The sequence below is a fragment of the Notamacropus eugenii genome, chromosome 1 (assembly GCF_028372415.1).
Source record: "Notamacropus eugenii isolate mMacEug1 chromosome 1, mMacEug1.pri_v2, whole genome shotgun sequence".
NCBI lineage: Eukaryota > Metazoa > Chordata > Mammalia > Diprotodontia > Macropodidae > Notamacropus > Notamacropus eugenii.
This window is the reverse complement of record NC_092872.1, coordinates 38,096,801-38,120,569: the sequence shown is the minus strand read 5'-3', so window position 1 is coordinate 38,120,569 and position 23,769 is coordinate 38,096,801. Positions and strand designations below refer to the sequence as shown.

General features: G+C 41.8%; 1 protein-coding gene across 2 annotated transcripts in view; it reads right to left on the bottom strand.

Annotated features, from left to right (window-relative positions):
- GLDC (glycine decarboxylase) overlaps window positions 1–23,769 on the bottom strand; it is a 117,061-nt gene that overhangs the window by 1,203 nt on the left and 92,089 nt on the right. For both annotated transcript variants that reach the window (XM_072596917.1, XM_072596927.1), the window contains 4 exons: window positions 19,814–19,925; window positions 9,012–9,107; window positions 4,503–4,675; window positions 3,745–3,825 (listed from right to left, as the gene is read on the bottom strand). In XM_072596917.1, the coding sequence (XP_072453018.1) occupies window positions 3,745–3,825; window positions 4,503–4,675; window positions 9,012–9,107; window positions 19,814–19,925 (462 nt within the window). The remainder of the gene's footprint in view (window positions 1–3,744; window positions 3,826–4,502; window positions 4,676–9,011; window positions 9,108–19,813; window positions 19,926–23,769) is intronic.

Genomic DNA, 23,769 nt, shown 5'->3' with positions numbered 1-23,769 from the left:
TAGGTGTTATCCTCATTTTACACGTGGGGAAACTGAGGCAGGCAGGTTAAATATAAAGATACTCAGTCTGGTAGAGTAACATTCACACTAGAAAACTGCAAAAGAGAGAACAATTTCATCTGATGAGTGGTCTCTGCCAATGGTGATGAGCCCACACATTCTATTTCTGCCAGATCAAGGGGAAGAAAGTATAGTGTGGGGCACTTTTCATTCTGGATGTTCATCTATTTGAAATTAATCTTATTCACAGGATTGTAGGGTTGGAAGGGATCTCAGATGTCACCAGGACCAATCCCCCTCATTTCACAAGGAAGAAAATTGAAGTCCAAGGAGGCTGCCATTCTCAGGGTCAGAAGCAAAATTTGAAACCATGACCTTAGACTTCAGAGCCAGTGCCCTTTGCAATGAACCTCACCTTCATTCAAAGAATAAGAGTGACATACCCCTTAGAAAGACTTGGGGAAAAAAAACAAAACAGAAAGTTTCTGTTTCTCACGAAATGGAAAATGTGGCCAAAAAAAAATGCCTTATCCTTGATACTTATATCATGATTTAATGTTGCTTGAGCAACCAAAACATAGTAGGAATGGCAGACCCCACAGAACCAAATTTTATTATAACAAGATCATAAATTTAAACTGCTGAGGACTTCAAGGGATCTAATCTAACTCCCTCATTCTTTTTTGCTGCGGAATGAAGGCCCAGGAAAGCTGAATGATTTGCCCAAAGTCACATAGGTAATAGTAGCAGAGCTAGGATTTAAACCCAAATCTGGCCCACTTTCATCCAAAACTAGGACAAAATATGTGGACATCCTAGGAAAAGTTTGGCAATTGAGTTCCTGCGTGTTAGTGCCCATTAAGAGCTTTGATCCTTGACTATAACAAAATCAAACAGATATTTCCAAGCATTAAAAATTCACTTGTTATGTTACTCTGCATATTGAGCCCAGGAGTAGCTACCTACCTAGCTTATTCCTAGTCCCTACTTTGAGGGACAGGGACCTAGTTCTTGAATGGGGAGGATTCCCCTCTGCTACTGCAGACTGGCATCTCTACAACTTAGCTCTAGAGTTGCCATGAGCACTAAGAGGTGAAGATTTCCACTGTCTTATCCAAGTCAGAGGCAAGACTTGAATTCAGATTTTCCTGGTTCTATTAGACCTCCTACCTGCCCTTCATGAAGGCAATTGTCTGCCCAACGAGTCAATAGTGAATTTTATTAAAAAACAAAATCAAATGACCAGCTATAACTCATCATGTTTTCTGTCAAGCTAAAATTAAACTAAACATACCCCTTATCTATTTATGAGGAAAACAGACAAAAAATGATTGAAAATTCTGAAAACCTACAAGAGTCCCCTGACAAATCTAAATTTGAAATAGCTAAGAACTGCTCTGCCTTGACCACCCTCCCTAGTGAATAATAAACTGCAAAATGTCTAGAGGTGTCACTTGGAGGGGTACTTCTAATCTTAAGTCAAACAAGATATGTGCCTCAGACTGAAAAGGTCCATCCTTGTGCCTCTCCTCTCCCCTCATCACCAAAGGAGGAAAAAATACTGGCTACTTTGGTTCAAGATTTCAGGGGAAAAGTTAGTAAAGTCTCACACTTCACCTAATTGCTAGTCTAACCCACAAGTCTCTTTTAAGTATTTACTGCAAAATTGTCCATAGAAAATATAATTATTTTTAATTTCTGTGAAATAAAAAAGTTAGGGATCCAACGTTGGACAAAACCCATCTGGGCCCTTGTTAGGATCACTCTCCTCCAGGCTCCTCGTCTCATTCCACCCCAATAGTGTCCATCATTGTACAGCCCCACTGCATTGCCTGTTGTAGAAGCACTGCATCATTGATAAGGTCCCTCCTGTACCCATGCTTGCCACAGCTCTGCATCTCTGCTCAGCTCACCTTTGCTCTGTACCTCTCCTTGTATCAGAGGAAATCTTTAACCTGTTCTATGACTCTGTATTGTTTCTAGCACACAGTGTATGCTATATGGAGCTCACAGTCCTGAGAAGGAAGCAGGATGATGAGGCAGAAAGACAACCTGATATGGAGTCAATGGCCCTGGCTTTGAGTCCCAGCTCTATGACTTGGTAGCTGCAAGTCACCTTGCCTCCTGAGGCCTCACTTAATTTTTTCATTTTTTAAATGAGGGGCTTAAACTAAATGAATTTTAAAGTCCCTTAGAGGCACCCTACTAGGCTTGAAGTTCCCTGGGAGATTGTATTTTAGTCTTGTTTCGTAACCACCTAGCACAAATGAATTAAATTCTATGAAAATCTGGCTTAAGGGGAGTAGAGGGAACGGAAGGAAGTAAGCATTTATACAGAACCTTTTGTTATTGTTATTCATTTGTTTCAGTCACATCTGGCTCTATGATCCAACTTGGGAATTTCTTGGCAAAGACATGGGAGTGGTTTACCATTTCCTTCTACAATTCATTTTATGGATAAGGAAACTGAGGCCAACAGGATTAAGTAACTTGGCCAGAGTCACACAGCTAGTAAGTGTCTGAGACCAGATATGAACTCAAGGAGACTCATCTTCCTGACTCCAGGCCAGGCACTCTATCCACTGAGGCAGCTAGCTGTCCCTTATAGAGCACATACTAAACACCAGACATTGTGGAAAGCTTTAAAAAAAGAAAAAAACAATTACCTCATTTAATATTCACAACCACCCTGTGAGATAAGTGCTATTATATCCCCATTTTACAGTGGAGAAATCTGGGAAAAACAGAAGTTAAGTGACTTGCCCAGGATCATAGCCAGCATTTTCTATCTAACATTCATCATCCTCACTCATGGTGGTCCATGTTTCCCCACAGATCCAAGCATGGGATTGTTCTTCTAATTAAGAAATTAGAAAAGGAGGCAAGTGTGATACAATGTAAAGAGAGCTCAGTTTGGAGTATGAGGACCTGGGTGGACCTGGATCTTGGCTTTGTCATTTACCATCTGTGCGACTGGCACCAGTTTCCTCATCTATAAAATGTGGAGGTTGTACTACATGTCCTCTAAGCTTTCTTCCACCACCAGGATCATGACGCTGTGATCTCTATGATCCCTTCAATGACTCTGTGATCCTATTTCAGTACTGGCTACCATTCACATCCTCAACATTAAATTGCTTTCTAGACATATTTTTGTGTATACAAGTCCACACCTAGTAGTGGTACTGCTGGATCAAAGGGTATGTACAGTTTAATAACTCTGGTAGTATAGCTCACAGATTGCTTTCCAGAGTGGTTAAACCAATTCTCAGCTCCACCATTAATATATTAGTGTGTCTGATTTCCCAATATTCGTTATTTTCTTTTTCTTGTCTATTTTGCCAGTGTGATAGGTACAAGGCAGAACCTCAGAATTGTTTTAATTTGCATTTCTCCAATTAGCGATTTAGAACATTCTTTCATGTAGCTATTGATAGTATGAATTTCTTCTCATATCAATTGATCCTATCATGTAGGGCTCAATTATTTTTATTTGCATCTCATTATTTGCAAGATTGAATATTTTTTCAAGTGATTATTAAAATGTGACAGACAGGTGATGGGCTCAAGATACAGAATGAGACATATCTTTAGACATGACCAATGTAGGAATATGTTTTGCTTGACCAAAACAGCACTTTTGCTTTTGTTTTGGGGGGTTAGGGATAGTATAGGAGAGAGTGTGAGAAAAATAGATTTTCGCTCTTTAAAAAAAGATTAAAATTTTTAAGAAGAATTACTCACGAGTGGGAAAGCTGCTACTTCTCTGGAATAAGGCCGATCCCAGTTTGAGGAGGTAATACAAGTCAAGGAATGTGGAGACATCTAATACCAGGACACAAGGAGGAAAGAAAGTAGAGCAGTTACTTCCAAAGAATACGGATTCTCCTTATTCCCTTTTTCTTTCATACTGTAAAGTATTCCACATGAGCATGGCTACAAAATTCTTTGATTCCTATATTTTAAAAAATCACCTTGAATCTCAAAAGAACAATAAATATCCAGAAAAATAAGGGAAATAAGTCCCCCATTGGAATACAAAACTCTGCCTTGACAAAGATTTGGCCATGCACAAGTTTCCAAGGACATTCATGGCAGAGGGAGCAGAGCATTGAATCTGAAGTCAAAAGACCTAGGAATTTGAATTCTGGCTTTGTACCTCTTCGGACCTCAGTTTTCTCATTTGAAAAAGGAGAGAGTTAGACTAGATGACCTCAAAGGTCCCTTCCAACTTTTTACATAAGATTCTATGATCTCCTCCTCTATACTACCTGGGTGACCCTGGATAAGTTGCATCACCTTTCCAAGCTTCAATTTCTTCATTTATCAAATAAGAGTCATAATGCCTACCTCACCCACAATCATACAGCTGGTGAGTATCTAGGGCAGGACTCAAGTCTAGGTCACTTGACTTCAAGTTCAATGCTCTATCCAATATAATATGCTATCTCCTTGGCAGTGCGGTGTGGTAGATGGAGTGGATAGACTCAGTACTAACTTACCTTCAATGGGTTAACCCTTGAGTCCATGCGACCTTCCTCTATGTCAGCAATTTCTTGACGGATACTGATCATGGCATCACAAAACCTGTCCAGCTCAGCCTTATCTTCAGACTCTGTGGGCTCAATCATAAGTGTTCCGGCCACTGGCCATGACATAGTGGGAGCATGGAATCCTAGAAACAGAAGCAAGGAAGTCAACATCTCTAAGTGTTTCAGTTCAACAAGAGAGTTGGACTCTCATCCATACAATACTTTCCACTCCAGACATTCTAGAATGTTATGACTCAATTCCTCTTCTAAAGCAACAGCCAAATGTGTAGAACCACTCCTCCAAAACTGGTTACATTTCCCAGAAGTATTCACTAGTGGAATATGTCTGTACAGTGTCTCTGAGTAGAAAATATTAGTTAAGAAATAATGAAGGGGAAAGGGGAGAATTTACAATTGCAACAAAAACATTTTCAAGAGCAAAACTGCATTTTTACTCAATTCTGCACCAATGAGGGAATATCTCAGGATGCTTAAGGTTAATGGTTGGGTGCCTAAGGGTTATTCACTTAATATGAGAATCCATTCCTGTGCAGAATCTGACACACCTGTCACTCACTGACCTCAGGGAGTAGGCAAGGAGTGGGAGGGATTTAGGGCTTGCCTTTATTAGTATCTCAGAATTTTAAGATTTGCATACATTACGTTACAATGGCAATGTTCACATTTTTATTTTCCAAATTATACTGAAATGATCCGCATTCATCTGTGAGGCTCCCTATCAAACAAAACAAATTTCTCCCTAATAAGTGAAATGTCCTCAAGGCGATAAAAAGCAGATCAAAGAACACAAATTTTCGGTTCAAAAATAAAAAATTCCAATCTTTAAAGAAATGTCAAAATGAAAAGAATTAATTTTTAACATCATTCACAAGAATCTGAGCAAATAATTTTACTTCTTTGGGCCTGTCTGCTCATCTGTAAAATCTTATGGATCAAGGATCATTAAAATCCCTTCCAGTTCTAATGGGCTGTGCGTGTAAGCTTCCGTGGTGAACTAAAAATGCACTTACACTTGAAAAAAGACACCCACCAGACTGGCCCAAAAAATTCATCAAAATTTCAGAATCCACAAAAGAAAACTGTACTCTACCCTCAGGTAAAGTCCATTAGCAGTCCACCATTTAGCAAAACAGACTTAGATAATAAGTATCTTCCCCAACAGATACTAAACTGACACCACTTCCTCACTCCTACATGTTGTCCCTTTATCTTTCCTCCACTAACGTACAAACATCTCTGCTTTCTCTACTCCCTGTACACAAAAGGTGGTTCACCTGACCTATGCCAGAAAAAGTTGTGATTTAGCAGGAACACACCCAAAGGATTCCCCATCATTTACTTCAAAGTATCATCTCTGGCTAGGAAAAAGATTTTTCTTTCTCTATTGATTAGAGATGCATTTCTCCTTTTCATTTCCCCCTCTTTTGAAGGATGCTAATAATAACAGCTACCCACACTTTCTCCTCTAGATTCTCTGCAAATGCATTAATGTGATGTGGTGTAAAAACGACCCTGGGCTCTCAAGGATGATGCCAGTGGAGCAAACATAAACCCTGGCATATCCAACCAATGGGGTGAAGGCACCTGGTGACAGAATGAACTCCTGTCCCCTAAGCTAGGTTTTAGGGAGATTCATTTTCAGAAGGTAGGACAGTAATACTACTTCTTTTTGTCATAGTAAAACCTGGTGTCCTAAGGAATGGAGGGGCTGTGTTCTTTAGGGGGGTGAGGAGGTTGGAAATGAGGAGTAGCCACTCAGATGAGAACATGAATAACATGAAGAACCAAATCAAGCCCTATTTGTAGATCTCACAACAACACTGAAGCGGAAAGGCTGAAGCAGAAAGATGACATTATTTTTCTTTTTAACAAGATTTTGATATATTCTAATTTGTGGAACATCACAGTTAATCCTGGTATCTCTCCCCATCCCGTTCCCAGAGAACTATCCCATATCACAAACAAATTTTAAAAAGAAAATAATTAGCACAATTGATTAATATATTTTAAAAGCCTGAAAACAGGTACAATGTGTAATACCTGTGGACCTCCCACCTCCATGAAGGGGGGGGGAGGAAGTGTCTTGTCATCTCTCTTTCCAGTCAGGCTTGATTTTTATAATTTTATAATTTTATTAGTCACTTGATTTTTTTATGTGTAGTTCTTTCCATTGACATGGTTGTAATTACTGTATACATTGTTGTCTTGGCTTTATCTGCATTCGTTCCTGTAGAAGTTTCTGTTTCTCAGCATTAATCACGTCATTTCTTATAGCATAGTAATGTCCCATTATATTCATATACCATAACTTGTTTATCCCTAATCCAATCAATGGGCATCTATTTTGTTTCCAAGTCTTTACTATCCCAAAAAATGTAAATAATGTTGGTTTATATAAGGATTTTCTTCTTAGCAATGACTTCCTTGGAGTATATGCCCAGTAATAGAATCTCTGGTTGAAAAGATAAGGACATCTTAACCATTTTATCTGCATATTTCCAAATTGCTTTCCAAAATGCTTGTACCATTTCACAGTTCCACCAACAACGTATGTGTGCCTATTATTCCACAACTTATTCAATATATTTTTTGTCATCTGACAATTTGTAGAGCGTGAAGAGAAATTTCAAGGTTGTTATGATTTGTATTTCTCTTATAATTAATGATTTGGAGCATTCTTTCATATGCTTATGAATTTTCTGCAATTCTTCTTTTGAAAAATGTTTGTTCAAATCCTTTGACCACTTATCTATTGGGGAATGGCTATTAGTCATATGTATATTTGTTAATTGTTTATGAACCTGCTACCTATTATGGTACCTTGCTACCCACTTGGCCTGCCCTTTTTGGTTTATACTAGAGATAATACTGTTAGGAAAAGAACATGATAGAGTGGCAGAACCATGGGATTTGGATTCAAGGAAAGGAGTTCAAATCCCACCTCACATACTTACTACCTCTGTGACATCAGACAACTCATTTAACCTCTCGGAGCATGACTTTCCCCATCTGTAAAATGGGAATAACACCAGCATGTACTTCCCCAGGTTCTTGTGACAACCAAATGAATAAACCTTAAAGCACTATGAAACACCTAAAATGGTGCCTTAGGATGGATTCTGGCCTGGAGTAAATTAAACATCACACCTAACTTTATACTCACTCAAAATAATGAAAACTAGATTTGAAGAGTTGCAATAGAGGGGGAGGAGCCAAGATGGTGGAATAGAAAGACACACATATGCTAGCTCTGAACCCACAGCCCATAAAATATCTGTAAAGAAGAACTCCCAACAAATTCGGGAGCAGCAGAAGCCACAGAACAATGGAGCAGACGAGATTTCTGTTCCAGAGAGACCTGAAAACTTGACACGAAAGGTCCATCGCGCCCCGGACCCAGAGCGGAGCCCAGCCCTGCCTTGGCCACGCAGCACCAAGAGGAGCAGATCCCAGCAGGCTTCAGGGACAGAATCTCCAGTGCCATGCAGGTCCCTCCATCCACAGGTGCTGAAGGTCGGTGAGAGGGTCTCTTTGGCTGATCAAGAGGGGAGTGGGGTGTCCCCATAACTCAGGCCCCCTCGGGGAGGCAGTGGTGGTGGGGGGGAGGGAGGCGGCGGACAGGGGCTCCCCAAGCAGGCAGGAGCCTGGATTCGTTGTTGAAGGTCTCCTCATAAACCCCCTGAGGGAACTGAGCCCCCTGAGGCGGCCCTGCCCCAACCTGAGCACCTGGACTTTATCTCACACTGAATAGCAGCCCTGCCCCTGCTGAAAGCCCTGAGGCTGGGAAGCAGCATTTGAATCTCAGACCCCAAGCCCTGGCTGGGCAGATCTGGAGGCGAGGTGGGGGTAGAAAGAAAACTAAGAAGTCAAGTCACTGGTTGGGAAAATGCCCAGAAAAGGGAAAAAAAACAAGACTACAGAAAGTTACTTTCTTGGTGAACAGATAATTCCTCCCTTTCTTTCTAATGAGGAAGAACAATGCTTACCATCAGGGAAAGACACAGAAGTCAAGGCTTCTGTATCCCAGCCCACTCAATAGGCTCAGGACATGGAAGAGCTCAAAAAGGATTTTGAAAATCAATAAGAGAGGTGGAGGAAAAACTGGGAAGAGAAGTGAGAGAGATGAAAGAAAAGCATGAAAAGCAGGTCAACACTTTGCTAAAGGAGACCCAAAAAAATGCTGAAGAAAATAACACCTTGAAAAATAGGCTAACTCAACTGGCAAAAGAGGGTCAAAAAGCCAATGAGAAGAAGAATGCTTTCAAAAGCAGAATTAGCCAAATGGAAAAGGAGGTTCAAAAGCTCACTGAAGAAAATAGTTCTTTCAAAATTAGAATGGAACAGATGGAGGCCAATGACTTTGTGAGAAACCAAGAAATCACAAAACAAAACCAAAAGAATGAAAAAATGGAAGATAATGTGAAAGAGTTGCAATATCCATGTTGGAGAGTTACTCACCATAATCCTGAAGTCTCTTGGCAACATCCACAGCTTCAATATTGGCAGATTTTTTGAAGGGTCTTGTGTCCAAAATAAACTCATGAGCCACGTAGCCTGTTGAGAAACACTGGTCATCCCAAAATTGTTTTATGAACATGAACCATCAGTGGCCTTGACTTGACACAGCAAACATTCTTTTTAAAAATAGAACTTTATCAATTGAGTTTTAAGCTATTCAGTCAACAAGCACTCATTCAGCATCTACTATCCTCCAAGCACAGTGCTAAGCCCCAGGGATACAAAAAGGGCAAAGGACAATCCTTGCTGTCAAAGAGCTCAGAGTTTAATGAGAGAGACAACATAAAAACCACTATGAACAAATAAAATGTCTATGAGGATAAACTGAGTATAATCAATAAAAATAAAGCATTAGAATAAAATGGTATCAAGAAAGAATGAGGGAGAAACCATGTTTCCTTGAGGAAATCATCATCAACAATATAGAAAGCAGAAACAGCCTTATCTGAACTGATGAAAGCAGAAACCCAATACCAACTGTAAAGAGTTTCTGCTTCTAAGAGGCTGTTTGCTCCAAGCACTCCCAGACAAAACATGCTGCCTACAGATGATCGTCTGTTACATAGGTTCTCACCTATACAAATCACTTACTTATAGGATTCCTCAAAGGCACTTTTGAGTTCAGGGTTTGAGTCTTACCAACTTGGAAATGAGTTCACATCCAAAGCCACCAAAATTCAGTAGTCATAGATGCATAGAATTTGGAGCTAGAAGAGAGCTAGAGCATCACCTAGTCCAACACTTTTATTTATGAAAAGAAATTTAGGATGAGAAAAGGGAAGTGAATTACCCAAAGTCACACAGAATTGATAGCCAAATGCTCTGACTTCAAAATCAGGGAGAGCTTAATTATTGCAGTGCTTTCTTAACAGTTCATCTTTCCATTGATCCATCCTTTATACTGCTTCTAATGATTTTTCCTTAATATTGACCTGGTCATGTCTCAATCTCTACAAGACCCAATCTCCTCAAAAGTGACTTCCCACGGTCACACAGATTATAAAGAGAGGTGTCAGGGTTTGAACCCATGTCTCCTAACTCCAAATCTAGTTACTTTTTCTTGTATACCACACTATTCCCAGAGGATACATCCTAACTACATGCTATGGGTTGGGAAAATAAAGGGAACAAGCTTTGTTAAAGTACCTACACTGTGCTAAGCATCATGCTAAGCTCTTTACAAATATTATCTTATTCATCTTCACAATAATTCTGGGAGACAGGTGCTATTATTATCCCCATTTTATAGTTAGGGAAACTGAAACAGAGATTAAGGGACTTGCCCATGGTCACATGGCTAGTAAGTCAGGTCTTCCTCTAGGCCCAGTGCTCCACCCTCTATGTCACCTGGCTGCTCTTCTGGGAAACAACGAAGCAGAAAACGGTGTTGATGATGAAGCCAAACCCACAATTCTGTCCTGATGAAGGTTAATTAGCTTTGTCAAGTTCATGGCCACTGACTGCATCATTAACACAGGGCTGGGAGCTCCTGGTTTCCGTACAGACTGATCAAACACACACCTATCACCCTTCAGGGAAAAACAAATACAGATTCAAAGCTAAGGGGTAGTAGGCTGGTATTACTGTATTTAGATGTAAGATATTTAGGTACAAGTACAGCAATTTTAAAAATAAAAAATAAATTTTTAAAGGCTCACAAAAAGTGGCTTGACAAAACTGATAGAACTTCCCAGGCAAATGTCCCTGAGACTAGCATGTGTATCCTTGTTAGCTGGCATTGCCGATCTTTGACTTTACTCACTGATAAAGCAGGACAGACAAGGCTTCTCCATTCTTATGGGAGGCTAGGAGCCTCAGGCACTTACTAGTCGTGTGAGCCTGTTTGCCTCAGACTTTGACCTCCAGCCATCAGAAAATTCTTGAAAATACTGATCTGAAGAAGTACTTCTTCTGGAATGTAGTAGTAAGAAAGAGAAAGTAGCTTTGGGTTCAATTCTCAGCTCTACCATTTAATCCAAGTTACTCCCTTCTCCCATCCTCAGTTTCCTCATATGTAAAATGAGAAGATTTGGCTAGAAGGCCTCTAATATCTCTTCCATCCTTAGATCTATGATCCTATCAATGTGAGTCTGATGAAATGAAGAAGGAGACAGTGCCCATTATTCAACAGGTCTGCAGGAAGGATCCTACAATAATACAACAGCTTATTTTCAAGCACTTAGAAAAACTATAAACTACAACTGATTGTTTTAAAAGTTGCTAAATCAGGCTATCATCTTGTGAAACCACAACCCAAACTAATCTTTGAGCAGTCCTAAAATAATCTAATACAAAAAGGTGGTAAGGAGTAGGAGGGGAAAAGAGAAATATACAAAGAGGAAAAAAAATAAACAATTCAGTTAAACACTCAGGATTTCCACGGCATGTTCAATGTCCAGGAATGTGAACCTTCCCATCATTCTCCCCAACCCGGGAAACCAGCCTCCGTGTTTGCTCCTTCTCCAGCCCTGTGCCCTGAGCAATAAGTCTGTATCCCCTGACCTGATAAACTTGCCCTCTCTTCAGTGCTGAGGGAAGGCACGAGGGCTTGTCCCAGCAGGCTGGCCGAGGACCGAGCCTTCTAAGCAAAGTCCGTATTTAGCTGAACCCAACCCAGGTTTGTTCACCTTCATCCTCCTCCTGTATTCGGAGCCCAGCACCAGAGCCAAGGACTCTGGAAAGCATTCCAAAGAGTGGAATCTCCCAAATGAGACTCAGATGTAACTTCCAGAAACCCACATTCTCAAGTCTTCACATGCCAGTCACTACAGAAAGAAAGCTTCCATCTCTCCTTACTACATATACTATGAAAAGAAAGGCAAATAAAAATTGGGTGGTGTCTTGGGGCTCCCTGAATAGAGAATTCTTTTTTTTTAATTAATAATAATTGAGGCAGCAAGTGGATAGTGCAGGGGGGACTGGGAGCTGGAAACACCTAAGTTCAAAGCCTGCATCAGATACTTACTGATTCTGTGAGCCTGGGCAGGTTGCTGAACTTTCCTCAGCCTCAGTTTCCCCATTTGTAAAATGGGAATGATAGTAGTACCTACCTCCTAGGGTTGTTGGGCAGCTGGGTGGTGCAGTGGATAGAGTACCAAGCCTGGGGTCAGGAAGACTCAGATTCCTGAGTACAAATCTGGTCTCAGACACTTATTAGTCATGTGACCCAGGGAAAGTCACTTAACCCTGTTTGCCTCAGTTTCCTCATCTGTAAATGAGCTGGAGAAGGAAATGGCAAACCATTCCAGTATCTTTGCCAAGAAAACCCCACATGGGATCATGAAGAGTCAGATACAACTAAAATGACTGAACGATACCTAGTGATGACAAACTATTTGTAAAGGGTTTTGCAAATATTAAGGTACTATGCGAATAATCAACATTTATTAAGCACCTCCCATATTCTTAAGTTCAAAAGTGCTCCTAAGCACTGCACTGGTTGCTAGCTCCTTCCCTCCTGGCAAGGTGCAGGGAGGGGTTGGGGGGAGGGGGGGGTGTGTGTGAAACCTGTGGCCTTGAGGACACATGTGGCCTTCTTCTAGATCTCTGGGTGTGGCCTTTTGACCGAGTCTGAGTTTTACAGAACAAATTCTTTTATGAAGGGGATTTGTTCTGTTAAGTTTGGACTCAGTCAAAGGGCTGCACTTGAGGACCTACGGGGCCATATGTAAACTCAAGGCCACAGCTTCCCCACCCCTGCTGCAGAGACTTCTAGCCTAGCCAAGGGAAGACATGTAGAAATAGAGGTATATCCAAGGTAGATACAAGGGGTATTTAAGATGCAAGGCACAAACAGCTGCGGGGAGAGAGTAAGGGAACCCTCCTATAATACCTCAGGATATTATGGGAAGAGGGAATGTTTGGCATCCAGGAATCTGAACTATCCCATCATTCTTCCCACTCCTGAGAAACCAGCCACAGGCCACCAAAAGGGCCTTGTGTTGAATTAAATTATATTTGATTCTAGAGGTAATAAGGAACCACTGGAGTTTACTAACAGAGGAGTGACATGGCAGACTTGGGCTTTGGGAAAATCATTTTGGCAATCACAGGGAGGATAGATGGGGAGTGTGGGTCAGACCAATATACAGGCTGTTGCAATGGAGAGCTGGGGGTGGATGTAAAAGATGCCACGGACATAGAAACGATAAGAAGAAAAAGATTGGTATTACTCTCTGACATGTGGTCTGGTCTGTCGAGTTATATGGACTGGGGTGGGGAGGGGGGGTTCATTTGAACTGGGATGTTGTTCAGTCAGAATCATCTTAGGAAGTCATGACCTGAGGTGACGGTCAAAGGTTCCTTCTCTAAGTTAAAAGCAAGAACTTATGAGAACACATATGGAGGCAGTCAGTCAATAGGCATTAAGTATCTCCTAAATGCTGGCCACTGTGCTAAGCACTGGAGAAAAGATCAAAAAGGCAAAAATCAATTAGGTAAACTCCAAACTAGGTCTCCTTACCATGATCATCTTCTAAGGACTAAAACCCAGAGGGCCTTCCCCTTACCACAGGGGAAAAACGCCCACACAGCAGACACCAAATAAAAAATCCCCCACAACATGCTTTAGTGAAAAGAACACTGGTTTTGAGTTGGAGGACCTAGGCTGGAATTCTTGCCATGTGACAAGCAAGTAATTTTACTTCTCTGGGCTTCAGTTTCCCCATCAGCAAAATGTCAGGGTTTGATAGGATGATCTGTTAAGATTTCTTTCAGCTCAAAGTCCTATGTTCCCATGAACGTGTGGTCCTCTAGTGAAATAGGACTCCTTACTCCCAGATCAGTTACTTGGTCCTGTGAGCTCTTAATAGGGCTTTAGAGGACAGGTATTCCCTGACAGGAGTAAAACTGATTTAATAAGAGCAGCTAGGTGGTGCAGTGGATAAAGCACCAGGCCTGAAGTCAGGAAGATTCATCTTCACGAGTTCAGATCTGGCCTCAGACACTTAGTTGTGTGACCCTGGGAAATCCTTTGGATTTCAGGGGCCAAGGACCTAATCCTGATCCTTCTCTGAAGAGCTGTTTAAAAAAGAACTTAAAACTAACATTTCTGATAGTTATTTCTTGGTTTCCTTTATAATTCTTTGTGTTTTACTTTATCCATATAAAAGTACACCAAGAAGGGATCCATAGACTTCTTCAGGTTGCCCAAGGGGTCCAGGACACAAAAGGGTTAAGAACGCTGATCTACAGTGAGTGACTTGCTCTCAGCCTCCTGTCTATCATGGGAGAAAGGTAAAAATACCATTTAAGGAACAGGAATTTTCAATCCACTGAGTTTGGCCTGCCCAAGGAAAACATCAGAGCGTCAGGTTTTGGGAATTGGGGTCTGGCTTCTCGTCTTTCCTTGATTTCTGTCCAGACCAGAGGCTATTTTTGTCAGGATGGGCACAAATTAAGAAATTCAATAATGCATACAACAGTGAAGCATAAACAAAACTCATCCTCATCTCACCAACTGGAAACACAGACGGAAGAGATAGCTAGGATTCACAGAAAGCTGTGTTTGTTCTTTAAAAACTGTTTGCTTTATAGATGCCCATAAGAAGTTTTGAACATTCCTCCTTGTACTTGATGTATCCAGCTGCCTCCCCTTTCAAACACTATTTCTATAAAACACTACTTCTGTTCCTCCTCCCACATCTTACTGAAATCCTGGCAGACCTGTACTCCCTGACAGGAGGAAAACTGATTCACCTGGCCAAAGGTACGTAATTAGTACTTAATAAGGGCAGCTAGGTGTCTCAGTGGATAGAGCTCTAGGCCTGCAGTCAGGAAGATTCATCATGAGTTCAAATCTAGCCTCAGACACTTAGTAGCTATGTTACCCTGGGAAAGTCACTTAACCCTGTTTTCCTCAGCTTCCTCATCTATAAAATGAGCTGGAGAAGGAAATGGCAAACTACTGAGGTTTAAACTCTGGGGCACCAAAAACTGTTGGGGTTTCATGATGCATTGGGGTAGCACCGTCTCAAGGAATTCAGAGTCAGACCACCTCTAATCCATGTAGAGGCATTTACTGAAATTGCTGCCTCTCATATAGTGGGCTAAGTTCCAAGAGGAACAAGAAACTTCAGAGAGAGCAAGATGGATTTTTTAAAGCACAAAGATGTAATTACATAACGGAAATTTACATAGAATATAGGAATATGATTAATATTAAAAAGGTGGGAGGAGTTTGTTATAGGATTAGGTCATGGAGGAGGGGTCCCATCTGTGGCTCGGTGGTTAAACATTCTGGTCATACTGTCTCCCAATTGGCTAGCTATGGTGGTCCTGTCTGGTCAAGATGGATAGATAGATATTGTGGTCCTGTCTTGGGCTAGATGGAAGATGTGATTGAATACAAGAACACACCTGTTCAAATACGTGAGCTTGGGTCTGGGGGCAATAGCTAGGCAGAGGCAGCGGCTGAGTTCCCACAGAAACAGCAGGTGTGTCCATGGACACCTGCTGTTTCTGTGGGAACTAACAATTCAGGGACACACCTGTTGTTCTCGTGAGCAGTGAGGCCTATGAAGAGGTTAGGACATGGAGGGGGGAAGGGTGTAGGTAAGTACAGGGGGCCTGTAATGAAGTTAGAATATTGGGGTTGAGGGCAGCTCCATTAGGGTCCCATCAAAACCATTATCTTTGCCAAGAAAACCCCAATGGGGTCACAAGTAGTCAGACGACTGACAACAACTGAACAACCAAAAAGCATTTACTGTATGCTTATCGGCTGACTGATGGACTGGAACAGCGGCACACCTGAGAGACAATTCCAAACAGAGCCATGTCAGTTTACAAAAGCCCAGCCGGGATTTCATTAAAATATTATTAACTGCTGCATAGCTATCCACAATGAAGGATAATCTTCTTTATAGCAAGTAAATGTGATTAAAATTAAGAAAGCTAGCCAGTTCCTAACAAAAACTAAGACCTTTATGTAACCAACATCTTACTATGTATTTCAGAATTTTTGATAAAACATTTGCCCAAAACGAATATTAGGAACTTTTTACCCCTCAGGAGGTAACCTTGCATTTGGATTTTTCTCACGTTCTGAACTGTGGAGGCTTAAATGATTTTATTAATAAGCTTACTAATGACCAAGCAGGAGAGATTTTTAGTTTCTTGAACATTAGGGCTGAGCGATGAAAGCTGGAGTCACTAAGCCATCTCTGCTCCACGTTTAAAATGCTATTAATTATTGTACGCTGGCGTCAAGTGATGCCAACTCACCCCTTCCGTGCCCTGCAAGCCCAGGGGGAGAAGTAACTCAATCAAACAAATAGTTGTTGATCAAATGGTTGATTTGCCCTGGTGTTTCCCATAGGAATGCCTTCCTCCCTTGCCCTGACATTTCCCTCTCTGCTCAAGTCTCCAGCCACAACTGCACTTTGCACAATTATTACAACAGGTTATTTTGCCTCCTGCTGAAGCCATCTTCCGCGTTCCCTTTGAGTTCCCTCAATTTCCCTCTTCCATACCTCAAAACTTCTCAGCCTCACTAGAGGATCCAGAGAAACAAAAGATTCCTGGGCATCCTTTTCTTCTCCCTAAGTCTAACCCCTTCCCCTGTGCTCCTGACCCCACTGCTGCCCAATTCTTCCAAGTCCCTGTACCAGCAATCATCCTGTTTTTTCATGAATCTTTTCCAGTCTCTGTCCTATCCAATAATTCCTTTCCATCTGCCCATGAATAAGCTTTGGTCTGTTCAACAGACAGGAAAGCAAACCACCTTCTCTTAACCTTTCTATCTCATCTACCTACCACCTCTCCTCTCTATTTTTTTCCCTGTCAAACATCTTGACAGATAAAATATGTGATGTTTCTGTTTTCTCCTCTATCTACTCTCTTCTCAATCCCCTCTTACATCCCCTTCTAGCCCCATCATTCACTGAAGCTATCCAATAAAAGATGACCAATGATGAGAGCTGCCATGGAAAGATGGGAAGGGAACAGGACTTGACGACAAGAGACCTTGTCTGAGTCCTGTCCCACTCCAGGCCACTCACACCTCAAGAGTTATAAAAGCCTCCTCACTGGTCTTCCCGACTAATCTCTCCCTGCTTCAATCTGTCCTCTACACAGCTGCTGAAGTAATATTCATTTTTGTCTCTGCATTTTCAGAGCCTGGTACATTGCTTGGCACACAGTAGTTTAATAAATGCTTGTTGATCAATTCATTGATTAGAATCCCTAACTTCCTTAAAGGCTCAGATGCCACATCCTACACTGGAGAGTGCCTCCCCTCCCCTCCCTCCACCCCCTGAAATGACTTTGTATCTTTCAAAATTTACTCATCTGTGTACATGGTGTTCCATTCCCCACTCCCACAGACTATAAGCTACTTGAAGGCAGGCACTATTTCATTTATGCCTTTATATCCTAGTCCTTAACACAAACTTGTATTCCTAGTTGTATGACTGTGGGCAAGTCATCTTACCTTATCTGAGTTTGAGTCTTTAAAAACAGATAGTTCTGAGAAAAATATTTTGCCAACTTTCTAGTCCAGCGGAAATGGAACTCTCCAAATTCCAGTGGCCTTAACTCACTCCTTCCTGAAGTACTTGACACTATTAACAACCCTCTCCTAGGGGATACTTTCCCTCCATCTGGCTTCCGGGAGATGTGTCTCCTAGTTCTCCCCTGACCACTCTCCCTGTTCCTGGTGTGTCTCTTTTCCTGGCTCCTCATTCTCTTCCTGACTCTTAAGTACTGGGTGTTCCCTCAGATTCTACTGCTGGTCCTCTGATCTCTCTCCCCAGTGACCTCACTACCCCCATGGTGACCCTCTCCTGGACCATTATTTCAGAAAAAGCCCCAGACATGCTTCACTTCGCTCCCCATTCCTTATCTCCATAACCTCAGAGCACTGCCTCAATACCCTTCCTTCTTTCCCTCCCTCTCTTCTCTGACCCCCAGTTCTAGAAACACAACCCAACCTCAAGTCAACCTTGCCATTGCTCCTGGATGGAATGTGTCTATCTACACCCCTATTGCCTCCTCATCAAGGGTTTCACTTTCTAGAACAAAGTGCCCCTCCTTGGCCACCACTTCCCCTTTGGGTGTTATCTCCCCCATTAGAATGTAATTTCCTTAAAAGCAGAGGTCTTTCCTTTTTTGTGGATTTGTATGCCCAAAACTTAGCAAAGGGGCTGGCACATTATAAGGGTTTAATAAATGCTTTTTCATTCATTCCTGGCTTCAGTGTCTATACAGGGGATACCCAAATCTGTCTACAGCCCTGAGCACCACCCCTGCGACCTCAGCTACCTACAGTTATGTTCCAGCAATATTTCAGACTCTGAGCTGAGCTCATCTTTTGCACTGACTGTGAAGCAGAGAAACCCTGCAGTCTCCCGGGTTAAAAACCTCAGTGTGAAAGCCTCAGCATGGTTTTAGCTTTCCCCCTCCCTCCCTGAGTCTCCAGGTCTTACTGAGTCTTCCCCTGTAGCATCTCTCACATCTGTTCCCTTTTCTCAGCTGCCACTGACACCACCCTAATTACCACCTACTTGGTCTATTCAATCGCCTCCTGATAGGTCTCATTTCTCTTTGCCAACCTCTCCAATCCATCCTTCATGCCTCTGTTTCATTAATCTTTCTTACTCAAGGATCTGGTTGTGCCATTAATGAGAGAGGGAGACAGTACAGAGTAGTGGAAGCACATGGGATTTGGACTCAGAGAACCAGGTGGTTCAAGCCCTGGACCTGGAATTTGGAATATCTAGACTGAAATCCTGCCTCAGTCATAAGCTAGCTTTGTGACACTCAGCAAAGCCACCTGACCTTCCTTCCCACCCTAGATATGCCTCTGCCCCTGGGCCTGCTCCCCTGAGTGATGGGTCCCAGCCCAGAGCACCATTTCATGAGGTGCCGGCAGTACAGTCCCTTGGCTCTGCTCTTTACGCTACTTCACATTCTTTCCAGCTCCTCTTTTGGGCACTGTCTTCCACTCTTAGAACGTCAGCTCCAGGTGAGCTGCGTGAATTTGTGTTCTCAGTATTTATCATCGTGCTTGGCACATAGCCAGCAGTTAATCAATAATAACTTAGATGCTGCTTATTGTGGACCAAGCACTGTGCTCATGGTTTACAATTATTTCACTTGATCCTTACAACCCTAGGAGGTAGGTGGTGTTGTCATCTCTGCTTTACAGATGAGGAGCCTGAGGGGAACAGGGTTAAGTGACTTGCTGAGGAATACGCAGCTAGTAACTGAGGCTGGATTTGAACTCAGACCTCCCTGCTTCAGGCCAGGCACTCTAATATACCTCTTAGCTATTCCTTAAATGCTCTACCTAACCAACGTACCTATTTATCTACCTACCTACCTTTCTGTCTACCCTCTCTAACCTTCAGTTTCCTCATTTATAAAATGTTAGATCCCTTCCATTCAAAATCTTCACCCTCCTCCTATATTCAGAGCCCAGCACCAGAGCCATGAATTCCAGTTCTACAACTTACTACCTACATTACCACTCTGGGCCTCCATTTCCTCATTTGTAAAATGAAGGGATTGGACCAAATCATCTCTAACACACCTACCTGTTAGCCTGAAGCTTCATGAACTCCTTCGGGTCACTCAGGATGATTTCCACAAATATCTGCTGCACATCAGAACTGTGCTGATAAATAAAGGTGGGCACCTTCCTTCCCATTGGCTGACCCCATTATCACATCCTACAACCCAATATCTCTGGGGCAGGGCAGGGCAGGGCAGATCACAACGCATCTGGTGTGACTGACACTTACCTCTTGCACCTCTAAAAAGGACTTTATAATGCTTTTCCAGTCGCTTGGCCATATAGTTAGCATTTAGTATTGCGATTTCTGTGGCGTGTTTAAGACCTCTGCCTCCCATCATCTGCAATGGGAAGCAAAATGGTCACAGAATATCCAGCATGTCAGTTTTCCCTAAGTGACCAATAACCCAAAAGTACCCCCCTATATTCCTCCCCTACCTCCCACCCCTATTCAGGCCCCCTAGAGTCTTACAACAATCATACTAGCAGCTAGGGCTTTCATGTTTGGGAAGTACATTACAAATATTATCTCATAGATACAGACAGGAGCTACAGGGATAGACTGATAGGGAGCTACAGGGATAGACTGATAGGCAGTCATAGATAGTTAGGGAGATAGAATCACAGAGAGGGAGACAGACGTTCTCATTACAGTATCACCTGCAGAGGAAGATTTGTTCCTAAGTAAGGAGAGGTTTATTATGACCAGATTTAATGTTTGAGGTGCAGGGATGGGTTAAGTGCTCACCTGGGACAACTTTACAAAGTGCCAAGGTCACCATTTTTTAAAATGAACTCTCCTGGTACACTAACAAAATCCTACCATGTTACAAAAATTCCTTTATGTGTAAGCAACATCTCCTTAAAAAAAATCCATTGAATCTGAATCACCATTTGACCTGTTTTATTGTCCTTCCAGATTATCTAATGGTATAGTACTCTGCATAGAGATGTTTAATAAATGTTGCCATCTGATACATAATCATCGCTAGAGCATCCAGATACAGGATCACCTATGATCAATTAATAATTACAGGCCAGTACCTTCCAATACTAAGAGCAATTAAAAATTTTAACTGATCAATTTGTAGCCAAGTTTTATTTTTTCATATACAGCAAAAGTTAAAATTGACAGAGGAGGGAAAGAGAGAGGGAAGGAAAGAAGGTAGACAGGGAAGAGGGAAAAAGGAAGGAAGGAGGAAAGAAGGAAAGAGGAAAGGAGAGAGAGGAGGAAGAAAGAAAGGAATGAAGGAAAAGAAAGGAGAAAGGGAGGGGGAAAGAGGGAGGGAGGGAGGAAGGAATGAAGGTAGGAAGGGAGAGAGTGAGGGAGAGGGGCAGCTAGATGGTGCAGTGAATTAGAGCACCAGCCCTGGAGTCAGGAGAATCTGAGTCCAAATCCGGCCTCGGATAGCTGACACCAGCTGTGTGACCTTGGACAAGTCACTTAACCCTGATTGCTTCGTCTCCCCCCTCCAAAAATAAAAAGAGTGAGGGAGGAAGAAAACAAGTATTCATTAAACACCTACCATATACCAAACACCATATTTAATGCTTTACAGATATTATTTGATCTGCACAACAACGATGAGAGGTAGGTGCTACTATTATTCCCATTTTATAGGAAAGAAAACTGAGGTTGGCAGTAGTCAGGTCATTTGCCCAGGATCATCACTACTAATTGTCTGAAATCACATTTGAGCTCAGTTCTTCTTCACTCCAGTAGATAGAGCACTGGGTCACACAGCTGCCTCCAAAACGAATGGACCTGTGATTTCATGGTATACAGAATTTTCAGATGAAGCAGCTTTCTCTATCAGTTCAGGCTGAGACCTTCCCTGTACCTTATAGTCTTAAAAGAATTTCCTATGGCACTGAATGGTTGTCACCTGCCAAAGTCATACACCCACTACGAATCAGAGGTGAGACTAAAACCTAGGTCTTCCTTCCCTGGCAGCCAGCTAGGCATCTACTACACCATGCTGCCTGTCCTATATATATTAATGGAGTATTAACTTCAGAAGGTCCTTCTAGTCAATTAACTGATATTTACTAAGTGGTCCAGGCTTGGTGCTAAGCACTGGAGATGCAGTCAAAGAATGAAACAATCCGTACTTTGAAAGAGCTTAAATCCTATTACGGAAGACAACATGGACATATATAAGTACATACAGAATAGATACTGAAGCAATAAATATGAGGTACTTAGGAAGGAAGGACACTAGCAGTCTGGGGATCTGGAAAGGCTTGGTCCAACACTTGCCAGTGTAGTAGCACCAATGTAGTAGGTACTTAATAAAGGCTTATGGACGTGACTTCATGTACAAGGCAGTGCTTGAACCATGTCTTGAAAGGCTTCCCCTACAGCTCCAGTAATAAACATGACGGGGCCATGAACCACTTATATTAACCATGCCAGTGATCCCCTCCACTAGGACAGATAATTGATTATTTGTTATAATATAATATGAAAAGTAAAAATCTAATTTTCCCAGCCAAGGATATATGTGTATTTCCATCTCCCAGAAGCCTTCCATGATCCATCAAATCTTAACAACCTCTTAACCCCCAGAGCTCTTACTGTTTGTAGCACTGTTTCAGGGATACCCAGGGTTATTTATTATTCCTGCCTTGTATACCAGATCACCTGCTGTCACATGATGGCAGTTTATATGGTCAGTGCCATTGGGCACCTCCCCCACCTTATCCTGGGTTTTTAAGGCAAAGAAGAGCCATATCTTACTAAGATCCAGAGTGGGCACTCAAGTAGGGCAGGGGTCCTTGACTTTTTGTGTAACCATGCACTCCTTTGGATGATCTAATGATGCCTATGCACCCCTTCTCAAGACTGTTTTAAATGCCAAATAAAATGCATAGGATTACCCAGTAAAACAATTATATTGAAATAGTTACTAAAATATTTTTAAAAGAAACTCGTGGACTATAATAGGAGATGGGAAAAATGGCTAAACCAGAAAACATTGTGAACTACTGTTCCCTACTTTTCCATTCCCCTCTCCTGGCTCCTGGAAGCAGTGTGTGGCAAGCCATTTTTTCTAAGGGGATAAACAGATTATCAAGAAGTGAAAATTATACGAAACATACAAAAAACTTTTTTAAAAAAATCCCTGGGTGGATAGTGGAGGTGCTAAAGTTAATGGCTCAAAACAAGGGACTAATTCATCATGGTTATCTGAGACCACAGTCAATGACTCGTTTCCAATGAACGGACCTCACTAGAACAGTGCAGGGTAAGAGAAAGAGCCTTGGACTTAAGAGTCAGAAGTCTTGTCTTTAAGTTTGAAAGCTCTGACATTTACTAACTGTCTGACCTACAACAAGTCAGTCTTTTGATCTGTAAAATGGAGGGGAAGGAGGGTAATCATTCTTATGCTACCTACCTCACGAGATTATTGTGGGAAAAGCCCTTACAGAGTAAGAACACGCTATTTATTCATCAACTATTTGGCTGCATTCACCAGGCAGTTAGTGAGGCAATGCAGGAAAAGATAAAACAGAATGGGAGTTACAAATTAAATTTTTTTAAAGAAACACCCAGTTCCAATAAGCTCTTTCACTTTATTTTTTCAAATAATAAAGGCAAAGCTTCCAGGGAAAGTCTAATTTTTCTGACGATTGCGGCTCCCCATCTCTGAAGATACAAAGGGAATCAGTACGGAAGTTTCTACGACACTTTGCAGTACTGTCTGTCTTTATCATCTCAGACATAGATTCTTAACCTGTGATCCATGAATTTGTGGGGTGTTTTTTTAATTCTTTGATAACTGTATTTAATGTAATTGGCTTCTTCTGTAATCCTGTGTATTATTTTAGGAATTTAAAAACATGACTCTGGCAAGGGGTTGACTTCAGCAGACTGCCAAATATGTAAATGTAAAACATTTTAGTGTAAAATAAGGTAAAATAAGGAGCAAGGCCATCCAAATGTGATTTCGGGATTTTGCTCAGAGAATGATATGTGAGGGTAAGAAGTTCACAAGATCATAGATTTAGAGCTGGGAGTGAGATCCCAGGGGCAATCTATTCCAGCACCCATGAGCACTGGTGCTACTTTAAAATGGTAAATGGGTGACACAAACAGTGTAGCCTAACCTTGTCTAATTGGTGTGGGTCTGTACCTCAACTACCAGCCCAGAGGGACATATGTACTCTACATATGTAGAGGGA